Raw genomic sequence first — 17,266 nt, 5'->3', positions numbered from 1 at the left:
TTTAAAATACCAGGATATAATCTCTCTGTCCCTTTCTAAAATACCAGGATATAATCTTCCTGTCCCCTTCTAAGAGACCAGGATATAATCTCCCTGTCCCCATCTAAAATACCAGGATATAATCTCTCTGTCCCCTTCTAAGAGACCAGGATATAATCTCCCTGTCCCCTAATTAGACACCAGGAAATAATCCCTCCGTCCCCTTCTAAAATACCAGGATATAATCCCTCCTTGTCCCCTTCTAAAAGACCAGGATATAATTCCCTCCCTGTCCCCTTCTAAGAGACCAGGATATAATCTCCCTGTACCCTAATAAGAGATCAGGATATAATCTCCCTGTCCCCTTCTAAGAGACCAGGATATAATCTCCCTGTCCCCTTCTAAGAGACCAGGATATAATCTCCCAGTCTCCTTCTAAGAGACCAGGATATAATCTCTCCCTGTCCCCTTCTAAGAGACGAGGATATAATCTCCCTGTCCCCTTCTAAGAGACCAGGGTATAATCTTCCAGTCCCCTACTAAGAGATCAGGATATAATCTCCCAGTCTCCTTCTAAGAGACCAGGATATAATCTCTCCCTGTCCCCTTCTAAGAGACCAGGATATAATCTCCCTGTCCCCTTCTAAGAGACCAGGGTATAATCTTCCAGTCCCCTACTAAGAGATCAGGATATAATCTCCCAGTCTCCTTCTAAGAGACCAGGATATAATCTCCCAGTCCCCTTCCTAGAGACCAGGGTATAATCCCCCCAGTCCCCTTCTATGAGACAATGGTGTAATCCCCCTAGTCCCCTTCTATGAGACCAGGGTATAATCCCTCCTAGTCCCCTTCTATGAGACAATGGTATAATCCCACCAGTCCTCTTCTAAGAGACAATGGTATAATCCCCACAGTCCTCTTCTAAGAGACAATGGTATAATCCCACCCAGTCCCCTTCTATGAGACCAGGGTATAATCCCACCAGTCCCCTTCTATGAGACCAGGGTATAATCCCGCCAGTCCCCTTCTATGAGACAATGGTATAATCTCCCCAGTCCCCTTCTATGAGACAATGGAATAATCCCCCAAATCCCCTTCTATGAGACAATGGTATAATCTCCCCAGTCCCCTTCTATGAGACAATGGTATAATCCCTCCAGTCCCCTGCTATGAGACCAGGGTATAATCCCCCCAGTCCCCTTCTATGAGACCAGGGTATAATCCCCCCCAAATCCCCTTCTAAAATACCAGGGTATAATCCCCACAGTCCCCTTCTATGAGACAATGGTATAATCCCTCCAATCCCCTTCTATGAGACCAGGGTATAATCCCTCCAGTCCCCTTCTATAAAACCAGGGTATAATCCCCCCAGTCCCCTTCTATGAGACCAGGGTATAATCCCCCCAGTCTCCTAAAAGATCAGGATATAATCCCTCCAGTCTCCTTCTTTGAGACAATGGTATAATCTCCCAGTCCCCTTCTAAGAGACCAGGATATAATCTCCCAGTCTCCTTCTAATCGATCAGGATATAATCTCCCAGTCCCCTTCTAAGAGACCAGGATATAATCTCCCAGTCTCCTTCTAATAGATCAGGATATAATCTCCCAGTCCCCTTCTAAAACACCAGGATACAATCCCCCCAGTTCCTTTCTAAGAGACCAGGATATAATCCCCCCAGTCTCCTTCTATGAGACCAGGATATAATCCTGCCAGTCCCCTTCTATGAGACCAGGGTATAATCCCTCAATCCCCTTCTATGAGACCAGGGTATAATCCCCCCCAGTCCCCTTCTATGAGACCAGGGTATAATCCTGCCAGTCCCCTTCTATGAGACCATGGTATAATCCTGCCAGTCCCCTCTATGAGACCAGGGTATAATCCTGCCAGTCCCCTTCTATGAGACCATGGGTATAATCCTGCCAGTCCCCTTCTATGAGACCAGGGTATAATCCTGCCAGTCCCCTTCTATGAGACCAGGGTATAATCCCTCCAGTCCCCTTCTATAACCAGGGTATAATCCCCCCAGTCCCCTTCTATGAGACCAGGGTATAATCCCCCAGTCTCCTAAAGATCAGGATATAATCCCTCCAGTCTCCTTCTTTGAGACAATGGTATAATCCCCAGTCCCCTCAAGAGACCAGGATATAATCTCCCAGTCTCCTTCTTCGATCAGGTATAATCTCCCAGTCCCCTTCTAAGAGACCAGGATATAATCTCCCAGTCTCCTTCTAATAGATCAGGATATAATCTCCCAGTCCCCTTCTAAAACACCAGGATACAATCCCCCAGTTCCTTCTAAGAGACCAGGATATAATCCCCCCAGTCTCCTTCTATGAGACCAGGATATAATCCTGCCAGTCCCCTTCTATGAGACCAGGGTATAATCCCTCAATCCCCTTCTATGAGACCAGGGTATACCCCAGTCCCCCGGCCAGGGCCCCTCCCCTTCTATGAGACCATGGTTATAATCCTGCCAGTCCCCTTCTATGAGACCAGGGTATAATCCTGCCAGTCCCCTTCTATGAGACCAGGGTATAATCCTGCCAGTCCCCTTCTATGAGACCAGGGTATAATCCTGCCAGTCCCCTTCTATGAGACCAGGGTATAATCCTGCCAGTCCCCTTCTATGATACCAGGGTATAATCTTGCCAGTCCCCTTATAAGAGACCAGGGTATAATCCCCCCAGTCCCCTTCTATGAGACCAGGGTATAATACTTCACACTCTATCCCCCCAGTCCCCTTATTACGAATTCCCCTAAAGATGATCAGGACCTGGGGTTATATCTGACAGGTCACATGCCTTGTCCCAGCATGCACTGAGAAGGACCTGGGGTGATATCTGACAGGTCACATGCCTTGTCCCAGCATGCACTGAGAAGGACCTGGGATGATATCTGACAGGTCACATGCCTTGTCCCAGCATGCACTGAGAAGGACCTGGGGTGATATCTGACAGGTCACATGCCTTGTCCCAGCATGCACTGAGAAGGACCTGGGGTGATATCTGACAGGTCACATGCCCTGTCCCAACATGCACTGCTTCTTCTGCGCTAGCACCGTTTTGAAGTGAGGAAATAAAAGAGGGAGACCTACTGTTTAGAAATCCTATTTCTGATTATGCAATCACTGTTGCACTGTTGGAGGCTTTGTTAATCGTTAGTGCGTAGTCTCTCACCTGGGGAGATTAATTGCTAGATCTGATAATGTGATACTGGGCATGGCAGTGCATAATGAATATTATTAATGATGTATGTGATGATAGAAAGAGCATTTGTTTTGTTTTATGAAGTGAAGAAATGTCATGGTCATTCAAATGTATTTCTAATCTCCCTCTCTCCCTCGCTCTCTCCCTTCCTCTCTCTCTCTCTCCCTCCCTCTCTCTCTCTCCACCTCCTTTCCTCCCTCCTTCCCTACCCAGTGGTGGTGTTGTACACTCAGGGCGTGGAGACCAAACAGTGGAGAGAGGTAAGAAGCAGAACAACTCTTTCTCTTTCTTTCTCTCTCTTTCTCTTTCTCTCTCCCTCTCTCTTTCTCACTCTCTGTCTCTCTCTCTCTCTCTCTCTCTCTTTATTTTGCTTTCTACAACAATCTAGACTCAATCAAACCACTCTCCATTCCTTTCTATAACATTTTAGAGTCTCTAGAGTCTAGACTGTAAACTAGTCAACAGAGAGAATGACTGTCTCCCCAGCATCAGTAGCTCAATCAACCTGCATCTCTTTTCCTCTCCATAACAATATAGAATCTAGCTTGTGGAACACTAATTCTAATTGTTCTGGAATTCTCCGACTCAGCAGCAGCACTGTGTTGTGTTCCAGGCCTGTCTGTCTCCAGGTGAATGCTGTTGCTGCTGACAATCATTGTCTATTGATTAGCTTGTGAATATTCATTGCTTGGCTTAGGGCATGTTTTTGCTCTGACCAATTGCTCATTAGAGCGATTGCTGCACATATCGATAAAGATTAGCGTCAGTGTCAGAGTATCTCCAGGTCTGCCAGGAACCTGCCTTTACCCTTAACCCAGGACGGAGTGTCTTCATTGAGGCCCGGAGTTCAGTGAGTTCAGATAGATGTCTGTATAGGTAGTTATACCGCTATATACCGCTCTATACTGCTCTATACCACTCTATACTGCTCTATACCGCTCTATACTGCTCTATACCACTCTATACTGCTCTATACCGCTCTATACTGCTCTATACCACTCTATACTGCTCTATTCTGCTCTATACTGCTCTATTCTGCTCGATACTGCTCTATACCGCTCTATACCGCTCTATACCGCTCTATACTGCTCTATACCACTCTATACTGCTCTATACCACTCTATACCACTCTATTCTGCTCTATACTGCTCTTTTCTGCTCGATACTGCTCTATACCGCTCTATACCGCTCTATTCTGTTCTATACCGCTCTATACGCTCTATACCGCTCTATACTACCCTATTCTGCTCTATACCGCTCTATTCTGCTCTATACCGCTCTATACCGCTCTATTCTGCTCTATTCTGCTCTATACTGCTCTATACCGCTCTATACTGCTCTATACCCCTCTATACCACTCTATACTGCTCTATACTGCTCTATACCGCTCTATACTGCTCTATACCACTCTATACCCCTCTATACTACTCTATACTGCTCTATCCTGCTCTATACCGCTCTATACTACTCTATACCGCTCTATACTACTCTATACCCCTCTATACTGCTCTATACCACTCTATACCGCTCTATACTGCTCTATACCTCTCTATACTGCTCTATACTGCTCTATACCGCTCTATACTGCTCTATACCACTCTATACTACTCTATACCGCTCTATACTACTCTATACCCCTCTATACCGCTCTATACTGCTCTATACTACTCTATACCCCTCTATACCCAGAAGATATGACCTGAGCCACATTCAGTTGCAAAACATTCTCGAGCATTGCAGATAGAAAGTCCATGAATAGAGCCGATGTGATTCCTTATTCTACATGTCGGAGAGGCATGTTTGTTCTACATAGCATATTTCTATCTGAACGTCAAAAGACGTTGTGTCCTGCTGAACGTGCTCCTAGGTTAAAATACTATGACTCTTTCTTTATAAAAAACTTTAGCTGTTGGCCTCCCGAGTGGCTCAACTGTCTAAGGCAGGAGTCACTACAGACCTGGGTTCGATCCCAGGCTGTGTCTCAGCCGGCCGCGACCAGGAGACCCATGAGGCGGCGAACAATTGGCCCAGCGTCGTCCGGGTTAGGGGAAGGTTTAGCTGGCTGGGATTTCCTTGTCCCATCACACTCTAGAGACTTCTTGTGGTGGGCCGGGCGCGTGCACGCTGACTTCGAACGCCAGTTGTGTGGCTGGCTTCCGGGTGAAGAGAGCAGTGTGTCAAGAAGCAGTGCGGCTTGGGAAGGTCGTGTTTTGGAGGATGCATGACTCTCGACCTTTGCCTCTCCCGAGTCCGTACGGGAGTTGCAGAGATGGGACAAGACTGTAACTACCAATTGAATATCACAAAAAAGGGGTTAAAATGTTTTACTTTAGCAGAGCTTGCCTGCCAGGTGCAATGGAACCAATTAATTGATGTGCATTTGGCACGTAGAATCCAAAAAGTTACAGCAATGCACTATAGCACATGGAAATGCCCAAACTCTTCCTCTCACTGTGTATGGCTGTGAAGCTTCCTCTCCCTCTCTTCCTCTCACTGTGTATGGCTGTTGAGCTTCCTCTCCCTCTCATCCTCTCACTGTGTATGGCTGTGAAGCTTCCTCTCCCTCTCCTCCTCTCACTGTGTATGGCTGTGAAGCTTCCTCTCCCTCTCCTCCTCTCACTGCGTATGGCTGTGAAGCTTCCTCTCCCTCTCCTCCTCTCACTGTGTATGGCTGTGAAGCTTCCTCTCCCTCTCCTCCTCTCACTGTGTATGGCTGTGAAGCTTCCTCTCCCTCTCCTCCTCTCACTGTGTATGGCTGTTGAGCTTCCTCTCCTTCTCTTCCTCTCACTGTGTATGGCTGTTGAGCTTCCTCTCCCTCTCTTCCTTTCTCTGTTCCTCTCTTCCTTTCTCTGTTCCTCTCTCTTCTTCTCTTTGTTCCTCTTTCTTCTTCTCTCTGTTCCTCTCTCTTCTTCTCTTTGTTCCTCTTTCTTCTTCTCTCTGTTCCTCTCTCTTCTTCTCTTTGTTCCTCTTTCTTCTTCTCTCTGTTCCTCTCTCTTTTTCTCTTTGTTCCTCTCTCTTTTTCTCTTTTTTCCTCTCTCTTCTTCTCTCTGTTCCTCTCGCTTCTTCTCTTTGTTCCTCTCTCTTCTTCTCTCGGTTCCTCTCTTCTTCTCTTTGTTCCTCTCTTCTCTTTGTTCCTCTCTCTTCTTCTCTCTGTTCCTCTCTCTTCTTCTCTTTGTTCCTCTCTCTTCTTCTCTTTGTTCCTCTCTCTTCTCTCTGTTCCTCTCTTCTTCTCTTTGTTCCTCTCTTCTTCTCTCTGTTCCTCTCTCTTCTCTCTGTTCCTCTCTCTTCTTCTCTCTGTTCCTCTCTCTTCTTCTCGATGTTCCTCTCTCTTCTTCTCTTTGTTCCTCTCTCTTCTTCTCTCTGTTCCTCTCTCTTCTTCCCTTTGTTCCTCTCTCTTCTCTCTGTTGTTATCAGGTTACATGCCACCCGCTAACAGATAACAAGCTCAGGGTGCAGCGGGCACTAAATCTCTATTTTTAAAGAGATATGGGGTCTGTTATTTGGCTCAGGGCAGATTGGCTTTGTGAGCCAGAGTCAAGCTGTGTACAGTTGATAAAGCTAAGCGTTGGTGTCAGCCCCTCTCTCATCAAATGTGTTTTTGTCCTCCTTGTGTTGAGTTAGTAGATACGGTCTGAGCTCTCCTCTGTCTCACCCTGCCACAGACCGCCTGTAATCACATTACTCTTATTTCTGTGGGTGGAACTCTTCCTATCTATCCACTGTCTCTTATAGCCCTAGTACTGTAGGAGGGATTCTGCTATCTATCTACTCTGTGGGAGGATGAATTTTTTTATTTGTTTTATTAGAATAGACAAAGGTTAGACTAAATGAGAAGGGGAGGCAGATGAGAGTTGTTGGAGACAGACACGGAACTTTTCTATCTATCTACTCTATAAGAGGAGGAACTGTCTTCTATCTACTCTGAGGGAGGACCTGTCATATCTACTGTGAGAGGACCTGTCATATCTACTGTGAGAGGACCTGTCATATCTACTGTGAGAGGACCTGTCATATCTACTGTGAGAGGACCTGTCATATCTACTGTGGGAGGACCTGTCATATCTACTGTGGGAGGACCTGTCATATCTACTGTGGGAGGACCTGTCATATCTACTGTGGGAGGACCTGTCATATCTACTGTGGGAGGACCTGTCATATCTACTGTGGGAGGACCTGTCATATCTACTGTGAGAGGACCTGTCATATCTACTGTGGGAGGACCTGTCATATCTACTGTGGGAGGACCTGTCATATCTACTGTGGGAGGACCTGTCATATCTACTGTGGGAGGACCTGTCATATCTACTGTGGGAGGACCTGTCATATCTACTGTGGGAGGACCTGTCATATCTACTGTGGGAGGACCTGTCATATCTACTGTGGGAGGACCTGTCATATCTACTGTGGGAGGACCTGTCATATCTACTGTGGGAGGACCTGTCATATCTACTGTGGGAGGACCTGTCATATAGTACCTCCATACTACTGCTCCATATAGTACCTGCATAGTAATTACCTTGAAGGATGAGCAATGCAATACGTGGACTTTATTGTTGTTAGGTCTGTGATGAAAGGAAAGTTCTACCAACAGTATTCTTTTAAAACGTAGTTGTGATTGCAGTAAGTTGTCTTTCAGGGTTCATGCCAGACAGTGGCTCTTCTGATTCATTTTGGATTCTCCATTTGTTAAGCAATAGGTTGGGCTATGTCGGTCAATCAATCACCTCATGTTGTATTGAGATCAGATTACTTTACAATCCCCAAGATGGATCTACACAATACTTGCTCTAATATATAATGTATGGGTTGTAATGTTTGTAATGTATAATTACCCCATTAACTATTCCATAGCATTCAGCTGAGCTGACAGATATATTGATGAAGTTAGTGGCTTAATAAGTGGTTTTCCTGGTACAAACTCCCTGTTGTTCCCTGTAGATCAGACTCCCCAGGTCTATTGGTCCAGGCTTTACATAAATCACATCCATCTTATATTATCTCCACATCTCCTCCTCACAATGTATTCTAGTTAAGGTTAGAGAGAAGGCTGAGAGTAGGCTGAATACGAGATAAATCACATCACACGTTCCTGTTGTTCCAAGCTGGATTCTCCCACATCTCCACATCTCCTCCTCACAATGTATTCTAGTTAAGATTAGAGGGAAGGAAGCGGAGGTTGTGCAAAATCAGATTCCTGTATCCGACATCTCACTCTATAATATATTGTTGTTAAGCTTCCAGAGAAGGCTGTGAGGAGGATTTAACCAGCATCTCCTCCCCACAATGTATTCCAGTTAAAGGGGCAATCTGGGATTGGTACATCACCCTTCTCCAGCGCCATCCCTGAACTGTTTACCAAAACAAATGGCTGGGTGTGAACGCTTTGTTGTTTTTCGAATCCCAGATTGCCTCTTTACGGATAGCGGAGCAGAGTCTGAACGACATCTCTCCCCACAATGTACAGTGCCTTCAGAAAGTATTCATACCCCTTGACTTACTGTATAATAACAATGTGTTGTAGGTTAGAGGGGTAAAGTCATCTCTCCCACAACGTCTTCTATTCTTAAAGGGAGAAAGCTGAGGCTCCACCCCACAATGCATTCTAGTTCAGGTTCCCGAGTGGCACAGCGGTCTAAGGCACTGCATCTCAGTGCTAGAGTCGTCACTACAGACCCTGGTTAGATTCCAGGCTGTATCACAACCGGCCGTGATTGGGAGTCACATAGGGCGGTGCACAATTGTCCCAGCATCGTCCGGGTTAGTGTTTAGCCGGGGTAGGGCCGTCATTGTAAATAAGAATTTGTTCTTAACTGACTTCCCTAGTTAAATGAAGGTTAAATTAATAAATAAAAGGTTACAGAGGTGCAGCAGAGAGGTGCAGCAGAGAGGTGCAGCAGAGAGGTGCAGCAGAGAGGGGCAGCAGAGAGGGGCAGCAGAGAGGGGCAGCAGAGAGGTGCAGCAGAGAGGTGCAGCAGAGAGGTGCAGCAGAGAGGGGCAGCAGAGAGGTGCAGCAGAGAGGCAGCAGAGAGGGGCAGCAGCCCTAAGATCTGAGAGCCCACAGCAGGGTTTGTCTGTCTGAGGTTGACAGGTGATGGTAGTGCTGCATGGCTGATCCTGGCTCCTGGTTTGTCTGTCTGGGGTTGACAGGTGATGGTAGTGCTGCATGGCTGATCCTGGCTCCTGGCTGATCCTGGCTCCCACTGTGCAGAGCCAGAGGGGACATCCAGGTTAGGCTTCTTGGCTCAGAGAGGGGATCTTGACTGGTCCTAAATCTACAGTTAGGTCAGAGATGGACAGAATACGAGAGAGATAGAAAGGAAGAGCCTTTAGCCTTTAGCTCTGTGATGGGGTAGTGCAGTGTAGATTCTCAACAATATCCTGTATCTATAACAGCAGATAAGCGTGTGTGAATTTGGTATAACAGGTAGCAATACTGTACTTTATTGAGTGTGATTTTCCTGTAACAGACAGCAACAGAATGCAGTACTACATAATGTATGACCTTCCCTATAACAGAATGCAGTACTACATACTGTATGAGCTTCCCTATAACAGACTACAGTACTACATACTGTATGAGCTTCCCTATAACAGACTACAGTACTACATACTGTATGAGCTTCCCTATAACAGAATGCAGTACTAGATACTGTATGAGCTTCCCTATAACAGAATGCAGTACTACATACTGTATGAGCTTCCCTATAACAGACTGCAGTACTACATACTGTATGAGCTTCCCTATAACAGACTGCAGTACTGTGTAGTGTAACAGACTGCAGTACTGTGTAGTATAACAGACGGCAGTACTGTGTAGTGTAACAGACTACAGTACTGTGTAGTGTAACAGACTGCAGTACTGTGTAGTGTAACAGACTACAGTACTGTGTAGTGTAACAGACTGCAGTACTGTGTAGTGTAACATACTGCAGTACTGTGTAGTGTAACAGACTGCAGTACTGTGTAGTGTAACAGACTACAGTACTGTGTAGTGTAACAGACTGCAGTACTGTGTAGTGTAACAGACTGCAGTACTGTGTAGTATAACAGACTGCAGTACTGTGTAGCATAACAGACTGCAGTACTGTGTAGTATAACAGACTACAATACTGTGTAGTGTAACAGACTACAGTACTGTGTAGTATAACATACTGCAGTACTGTGTAGTATAACAGACTGCAGTACTGTGTAGTATAACAGACTACAGTACTGTGTAGTATAACATACTGCAGTACTGTGTAGTGTAACAGACTGCAGTACTGTGTAGTGTAACAGACTGCAGTACTGTGTAGTGTAACAGACTGCAGTACTGTGTAGTATAACAGACTGCAGTACTGTGTAGTGTAACAGACTGCAGTACTGTGTAGTGTAACAGACTGTAACGGCTGTCTGAAGAGAGAGTAGACCAAGGTGCAGCGGAGTTAGTGGTCATCTTCAGGAATTTATTAAACAACGTGAACACTATACAAAAAAAAAAAAAAACGACAGCCAAACAGTACTGTCAGGTGCAAACACAAAACAGAAACAATTACCCACAAAACCCCAATGGAAAAAAAGGCACTTATGTGTGACTCCCAATCAGCAACAACACTCTACAGCTGTGCCTGACTGGAAGCCACACGGCCAAAATCAATGAAACAAACCAACATAGAAAAATGCACATAGAACGCCCACCCAATATAACACCCTGGCCTAACCAAAATAAAGAACAAAAACCCCTCTCTATGGCCAGGGCGTTCCAGTACCCCCCCCCCCCCCCCCCTCCCCAAGGTGCGGACTCCGACCGTAAAACCTGACTCTGAAGGGGAGGGTCCGGGTGGGCCTTCTTACGGCGGCAGCTCAGGTGCGGGACGTGGCCTCTGCTCCACCCTCGGCGTCGCCCTCTTAGGTGGCGCACCTGGCCGCGCCGAAGGTCTGGTGGGCGACCCTGACTGCGCCTGGCTGGCGGGTGGTGATAGCTGCGCCCGGCTGGCGGGCGTCCCTGGCGGCTCCGGCGGCACTGACCCAGGATTCACCAGGCTGAGGAGACATGTAAGAGGCCTGGCCCTAGGCGTAGGCACAGGACTCACCGGGCTGGCGGGCGGCTCTGACTGCTCCGGACAGTCGGGCGGCTCTGACTGCTCCGGACTGGCGGGCAGCTCTGACGGCTCCTGACTAGCGGGCAGCTCTGGCGGCTCCTGACTAGCGGGCAGCTCTGGCGGCTCCTGAGTGGCTGGCAGCTCTGGCGGCTCCTGACTAGCGGGCAGCTCTGGCGGCTCCTGAGTGGCGGGCAGCTCTGGCGGCTCCGGACTGGCGGGCAGCTCTGGCGGCTCCGGACTGGCGGGCAGCTCTGGCGGCTCCGGACTGGCGGGCAGCTCTGGCGGCTCCGGACTGGCGGGCAGCTCTGGCGGCTCCTGACTGGCGGGCAGCTCTGGCGGCTCCTGACTGGCGGGCAGCTCTGGCGGCTCCTGACTGGCGGGCAGCTCTGGCGGCTCAGGTGCGGGACGTGGCCTCTGCTCCACCCTCGGCGTCGCCCTCTTAGGTGGCGACCCTGACCCAGGATTCACCAGGCTGAGGAGACATGTAAGAGGCCTGGCCCTAGGCGCAGGCACAGGACTCACCGGGCTGGCGGGCGGCTCTGACTGCTCCGGACAGGCGGGCGGCTCTGGCGGCTCCGGACAGGCGGGCGGCTCTGGCGGCTCCGGACAGGCGGGCAGCTCTGGTGGCTCCGGACAGGCGGACGGCTCTGGCGGCTCCGGACTGGCGGGCGGCTCTGACGGCTCCTGACTAGCGGGCAGCTCTGGCGGCTCCTGAGTGGCTGGCAGCTCTGGCGGCTCCTGACTGGCGGGCAGCTCTGGCGGCTCCGGACTGGCGGGCAGCTCTGGCGGCTCCGGACTGGCGGCAGCTCTGGCGGCTCCGGACAGGCGGACGGCTCTGGCGGCTCCGGACTGGCGGGCGGCTCTGACGGCTCCTGACTAGCGGGCAGCTCTGGCGGCTCCTGAGTGGCTGGCAGCTCTGGCGGCTCCTGACTGGCGGGCAGCTCTGGCGGCTCTGGACTGGCGAGACCCACTGGAGGCCTAGTCCTAGGAGGCGGCACAGGACGGACCAGGATGGGGAGACCCGCTGGAGGCCTAGTCCTGGGAGGTGGCACAGGACGGACCAGGCTGGAGAGATCCACTGGAGGCCTGGTCTGAGGAGGAGGCACAGGCTTAACCTCTTGGGGCTATGTGGGACGCTAGCGTGCCACCCGTGGTGCACCCTATCAACAGCAGGTGCATTTCAAGAGCGGCAAATTTGAAACCAAATAAATGTCAAAATTCAAATTTTTCAAACATACAACTATCTTACACCCTTTGAAAGATAAACATCTCCTTAACCTCTATGGGCTAGGTGGGACGCTTGCGTCCCACCTACGTAACAGCCACTGCCAGCCTGTGGCGCGATTTTCAAAACCTTAAAAATCCTATTACTTCAATTTCTCAAACATATGACTATTTTACAGCCATTTAAAGACAAGACTCTCGTTAATCTAACCACACTGTCCGATTTCAAAAAGGCTTTACAACGAAAGCAAAACATTAGATTATGTCAGCAGAGTACCAAGCCAAAAATAATCAGACACCCATTTTTCAAGCCAGCATATAATGTCACCAAAACCCAGAAGACAGCTAAATGCAGCACTCACCTTTGATGATCTTCATCAGATGACAACCCTAGGACATTATGTTATACAATACATGCATGTTTTGTTCAATCAAGTTCATATTTATATCAAAAACCAGCTTTTTACATTAGCATGTGACGTTCAGAACTAGCATACCCCCCGCAAACTTCCGGGGAATTCGCTAACATTTTACTAAATTACTCACGATAAACGTTCACAAAAAGCATAACAATTATTTTAAGAATTATAGATACAGACCTCCTCTATGCACTCGATATGTCCGATTTTAAAATAGCTTTTTGGTGAAAGCACATTTTGCAATATTCTAAGTACATAGCCCAGGCATCACGGGCTCGCTATTTAGACACCCGGCAAGTTTAGCACTCACCATAATCATATTTACTATTATAAAAGTTTGATTACCTTTTGTTGTCTTCGTCAGAATGCACACCCAGGACTGCTACTTCAATAACAAATGTTGGTTTGGTCCAAAATAATCCATCGTTATATCCGAATAGCGGCGTTTTGTTCGTGCGTTCCAGACACTATCCGAAATAGTAAAGAAGTGTCGCGCGCATGGCGCAATTCGTGACAATAAAATTCTAAATATTCCATTACCGTACTTCGAAGCATGTCAACCGCTGTTTAAAATCAATTTTTACGACATTTTTCTCGTAGAAAACGATAATATTCCGACAGGGAATCTCCTTTTCGGCAAACAGAGGAAAAAATCCCAAAGGCGGGGGCGGTCGGGGTCACGCGCATAAGCCCAGTGTCCCTTGATCGGCCACTTGAGAAAGGCGATAATGTGTTTCAGCCTGGGGCTGGAATGACGACATTCTGTTTTTTCCCGGGCTCTGAGCGCCTATGGACGACGTGGGAAGTGTCACGTTAGAGCAGAGATCCTTAGTAAATGATAGAGATGGAAAAGAAGTTCAAGAAATGGTCAGACAGGCCACTTCCTGTAAAGGAATCTCTCAGGTTTTGACCTGCCATTTGAGTTCTGTTATACTCACAGACACCATTCAAACAGTTTTAGAAAATGTAGGGTGTTTTCTATCCATATGTGATAAGTATATGCATATTCTATTTTATCCAGCCGTGTCAATACTGCCCCCTAGCCCTAACAGGTTAATCTAACCACGTTGTCCGATTTCAAAAAGGTTTACGGCAAAAGCATAAAGTTAGATTATGTTAGGAGAGTACATTGACAATAGCTGTGTGTAATGTTTTGTCAATTCAAAGACAGGCGTCACCAAAACCATAAAACCAGCTAAAATGATGCACTAACCTTTGACAATCTCCATCAGATGACACTCCTAGGACATTATGTTAGACAATACATGCATTTTTAGTTCTATCAAGTTCATATTTATATCCAAAAACAGCGTTTTACTATGGCGTTGATGTTCAGGAAATCGTTTCCCTCCAATAACCGGCAGTCAAGTCAGCACAACAAATTAAATAATTAATATTAGAAAACATTGGTAAAATATTATATTGTCATTTAAAGAATTATAGATTTACATCTCTTGAACGCAATCGACTTGCCAGATTTAAAAATAACCTTACTGGGAAATCACACTTTGCAATAATCTGAGCACTGCGCCCAGAAAAATACGCTTTGCAATACAGACTAACGGCCATGTTGGAGAGATCTAAAATCGAAAATACTATGTAAATAATCCATTACCTTTGATTCTCTTCATCAGATGTCACTTCCAGGAATCCCAGGTCCATAACGAATGTGGTTTTGTTCAAAAAAGCTCATCATTTATGTCCAAAAAGCTCCGTGTTGTTAGCACATGATCTAAGCCCGCCGGACTTCACTTCATGAACGAGGGGAAAAAATATATTTACGTTCGTTCAAACATGTCAAACGTTGTATAGCATAAATCATTAGTGCCTTTTTTAACCAGAACATGAATAATATTCAAGGTGGACGAATGCATTCTCTTTTAAAACGTATTGGAACGAGGGTACCCAACATGACCTCGCGCGCCAGAGTCTAATCGGCCATCACCGTTCCAAGGCTCTTGTTCGGTCAGATCTCACAGTAGAAGACTCAAAACACTTTGTAAAGGCTGGTGACATCTAGTGGAAGCAATAGGAAGTGCCAAAAGATTAATAAGCCCCTGTGTGTTTCAATGGCATAGGCTTAAAGGTAATTCAACACATCAGGTATCCACTTCCTGTCAGAATCTGTCTCAGGGTTTTGCCTGCCAAATGGGTTCTGTTATACTCACAGACACCATTCAAACAGTTTTAGAAACTTTAGGGTGTTTTCTATCCATATATAATAAGTATATGCATATTCTAGTTACTGGGTAGGATTAGTAACCAGATTAAATCGGGTACGTTTTTTTATCCAGCCGTGAAAATACTGCCCCCTAGCCCCAACAGGTTAACCAGGATGGGGAGACCCACTGGAGGCCTAGTCCTGGGAGGTGGCACAGGACGGACCAGGCTGGAAAGATCCACTGGAGGCCTGGTCCGAGGAGGAGGCACAGGATAAACCGGGCTGTGGGAGAGCACTGGAGTTCTAGACTTTACGCTCTTTACCCATACTCCAGGCTGAATGCCCACTTTAGCCCGGCACGGGCGGAGAGCAGACATTGGGCGAACTGGACCCTCCCTGCGCCCTGGAGACACAGTGCGCAGAGCCGGTGCAGGATACCCTGGCCCGAAAAGGCGCACTGGAGACCAGACGCGCTGAGCTGGCACAATCCGCCCTGGCTCGATGCCTGGTATGTAGCGCACCGGGCTTTGAACGCATACTGGGGACACCGTGTGCTCCACAGCATAACACGGTGCCTTACCAGTACCACGCTGCTTCCGGTAAGCACGGGGAGTTGGCTCAGGTCTACCGCCTGACTCCGCCAATCTCCCCGTGTGCACCCCCCAATATTTATTGGGGCTGCCTCCCGTGTCCTTCGCTCTCCCTCGGCAGGTTGTTGCAGTGGTCAAATAATTGATCGCATGTCCAGTCAATCCTGGACTCCAACACCTCCAGCGACCAGGATGCCATGACTTCCCGAGCGCGCTGCTTCCTATAGTCCTCCTTGTGCTGCTCCTTCCTCCGCTGCTTGGTCCGTTTTTGGTGGGTAATTCTGTAACGGCTGTCTGAAGAGAGAGTAGACCAAGGTGCAGCGGAGTTAGTGTTCATCTTCAGGAATTTATTAAACAACGTGAACACTATACAAAAACAAGAAAACCGACAGCCAAACAGTCCTGTCAGGTGCAAACACGAAACAGAAACAATTACCCACAAAACCCCAACGGAAAAACAGGCACTTATGTGTGACTTCCAATCAGCAACAACACTCTACAGCTGTGCCTGATTGGAAGCCACACGGCCAAAATCAACGAAACAGACCAACATAGAAAAATGCACATAGAACGCCCGCCCAATGTAACACCCTGGCCTAACCAAAATAAAGAACAAAAACCCCTCTCTATGGCCAGGGCGTTACACAAACTGCAGTACTGTGTAGTGTAACAGACTGCAGTACTGTGTAGTATAACAGACTACAGTACTGTGTAGTATAACAGACTGCAGTTTGGGCTGTTGAGGTGACTGTATTACCGCTACAACAGCAGTCATGAATCATGACCACAGTAGAATTCCACGTGACCGTTGAGTCATGGTAATTTCCTGTTATGCACTCTGGACATGCTTTAGTAGTACCCAACTCACTAACGACCATCAGGCCCTAAGGGCCTGGTACTCAGGGCTCTATTGTCCCTCCATCAGGTCCTAAGAGCCTGGTACTCAGGGCCCTATTGTCCCTCCATCAGGTCCTAAGGGCCTGGTACTCAGGGCTCTATTGTCCCTCCATCAGGTCCTAAGGGTCTGGTACTCAGGGCCCTATTGTCCCTCCATCAGGTCCTAATGGCCTGGTACTCAGGGCTCTATTGTCCATCTAACCACTCTGACATCAATGCAAATGAAATGGAAAATCACATCAAACACTTATCATTAAAACCGCTTTAAAAACAAAAACATTTACTCACCTCACTGTGATGATCCATTTGAAGAAAGAAGTTTATCACAGGTTGAAACTGAGTGATAAAACATGGTCGTTGTGGATGTTGTTTCAAAGCCTGACAACAGGAAATGGTGATGATTAATTTAAAAACACATCCGTACGCATATTAGAACTCATGCATAGGATTATCACCCCAAGCACGAAAAAAATAAATGACTGAATTAAAATGAGGATTGTTCCATTATACAAAATATAGCTTACCATATATTACGTATGCCAGAAAATGATAAAACAAAACTGATTTAAGATGTCTCTGGTGCGTAACGAGTCTAGTCTATACTCCAAAATAAAACAAATGATGTGTGGAGTGAAGTAAGTGTTCTTATATGTATTTCTCAGCTGCTCATATTAAACACAGCTCCGCTATAAAACCAAAGTAGCCTACCAG

General features: G+C 47.2%; 1 protein-coding gene across 3 annotated transcripts in view; it reads left to right on the top strand.

Annotated features, from left to right (window-relative positions):
* The window catches only part of LOC106572802 (copine-5), a 195,618-nt gene that overhangs the window by 36,648 nt on the left and 141,704 nt on the right, over positions 1-17,266 (top strand). For all 3 annotated transcript variants that reach the window (XM_045696442.2, XM_045696439.2, XM_045696441.2), the window contains exon 3: positions 3,400-3,446. In XM_045696442.2, coding sequence (XP_045552398.1) covers positions 3,400-3,446 — 47 coding nt within the window. The remainder of the gene's footprint in view (positions 1-3,399; positions 3,447-17,266) is intronic.

This window comes from Salmo salar, chromosome 15 (genome assembly GCF_965601325.2).
Source record: "Salmo salar chromosome 15, fSalSal1, whole genome shotgun sequence".
NCBI lineage: Eukaryota > Metazoa > Chordata > Actinopteri > Salmoniformes > Salmonidae > Salmo > Salmo salar.
The sequence above is the reverse complement of the archived record's forward strand: the minus strand, read 5'-3'. Positions and strand labels throughout refer to the sequence as shown.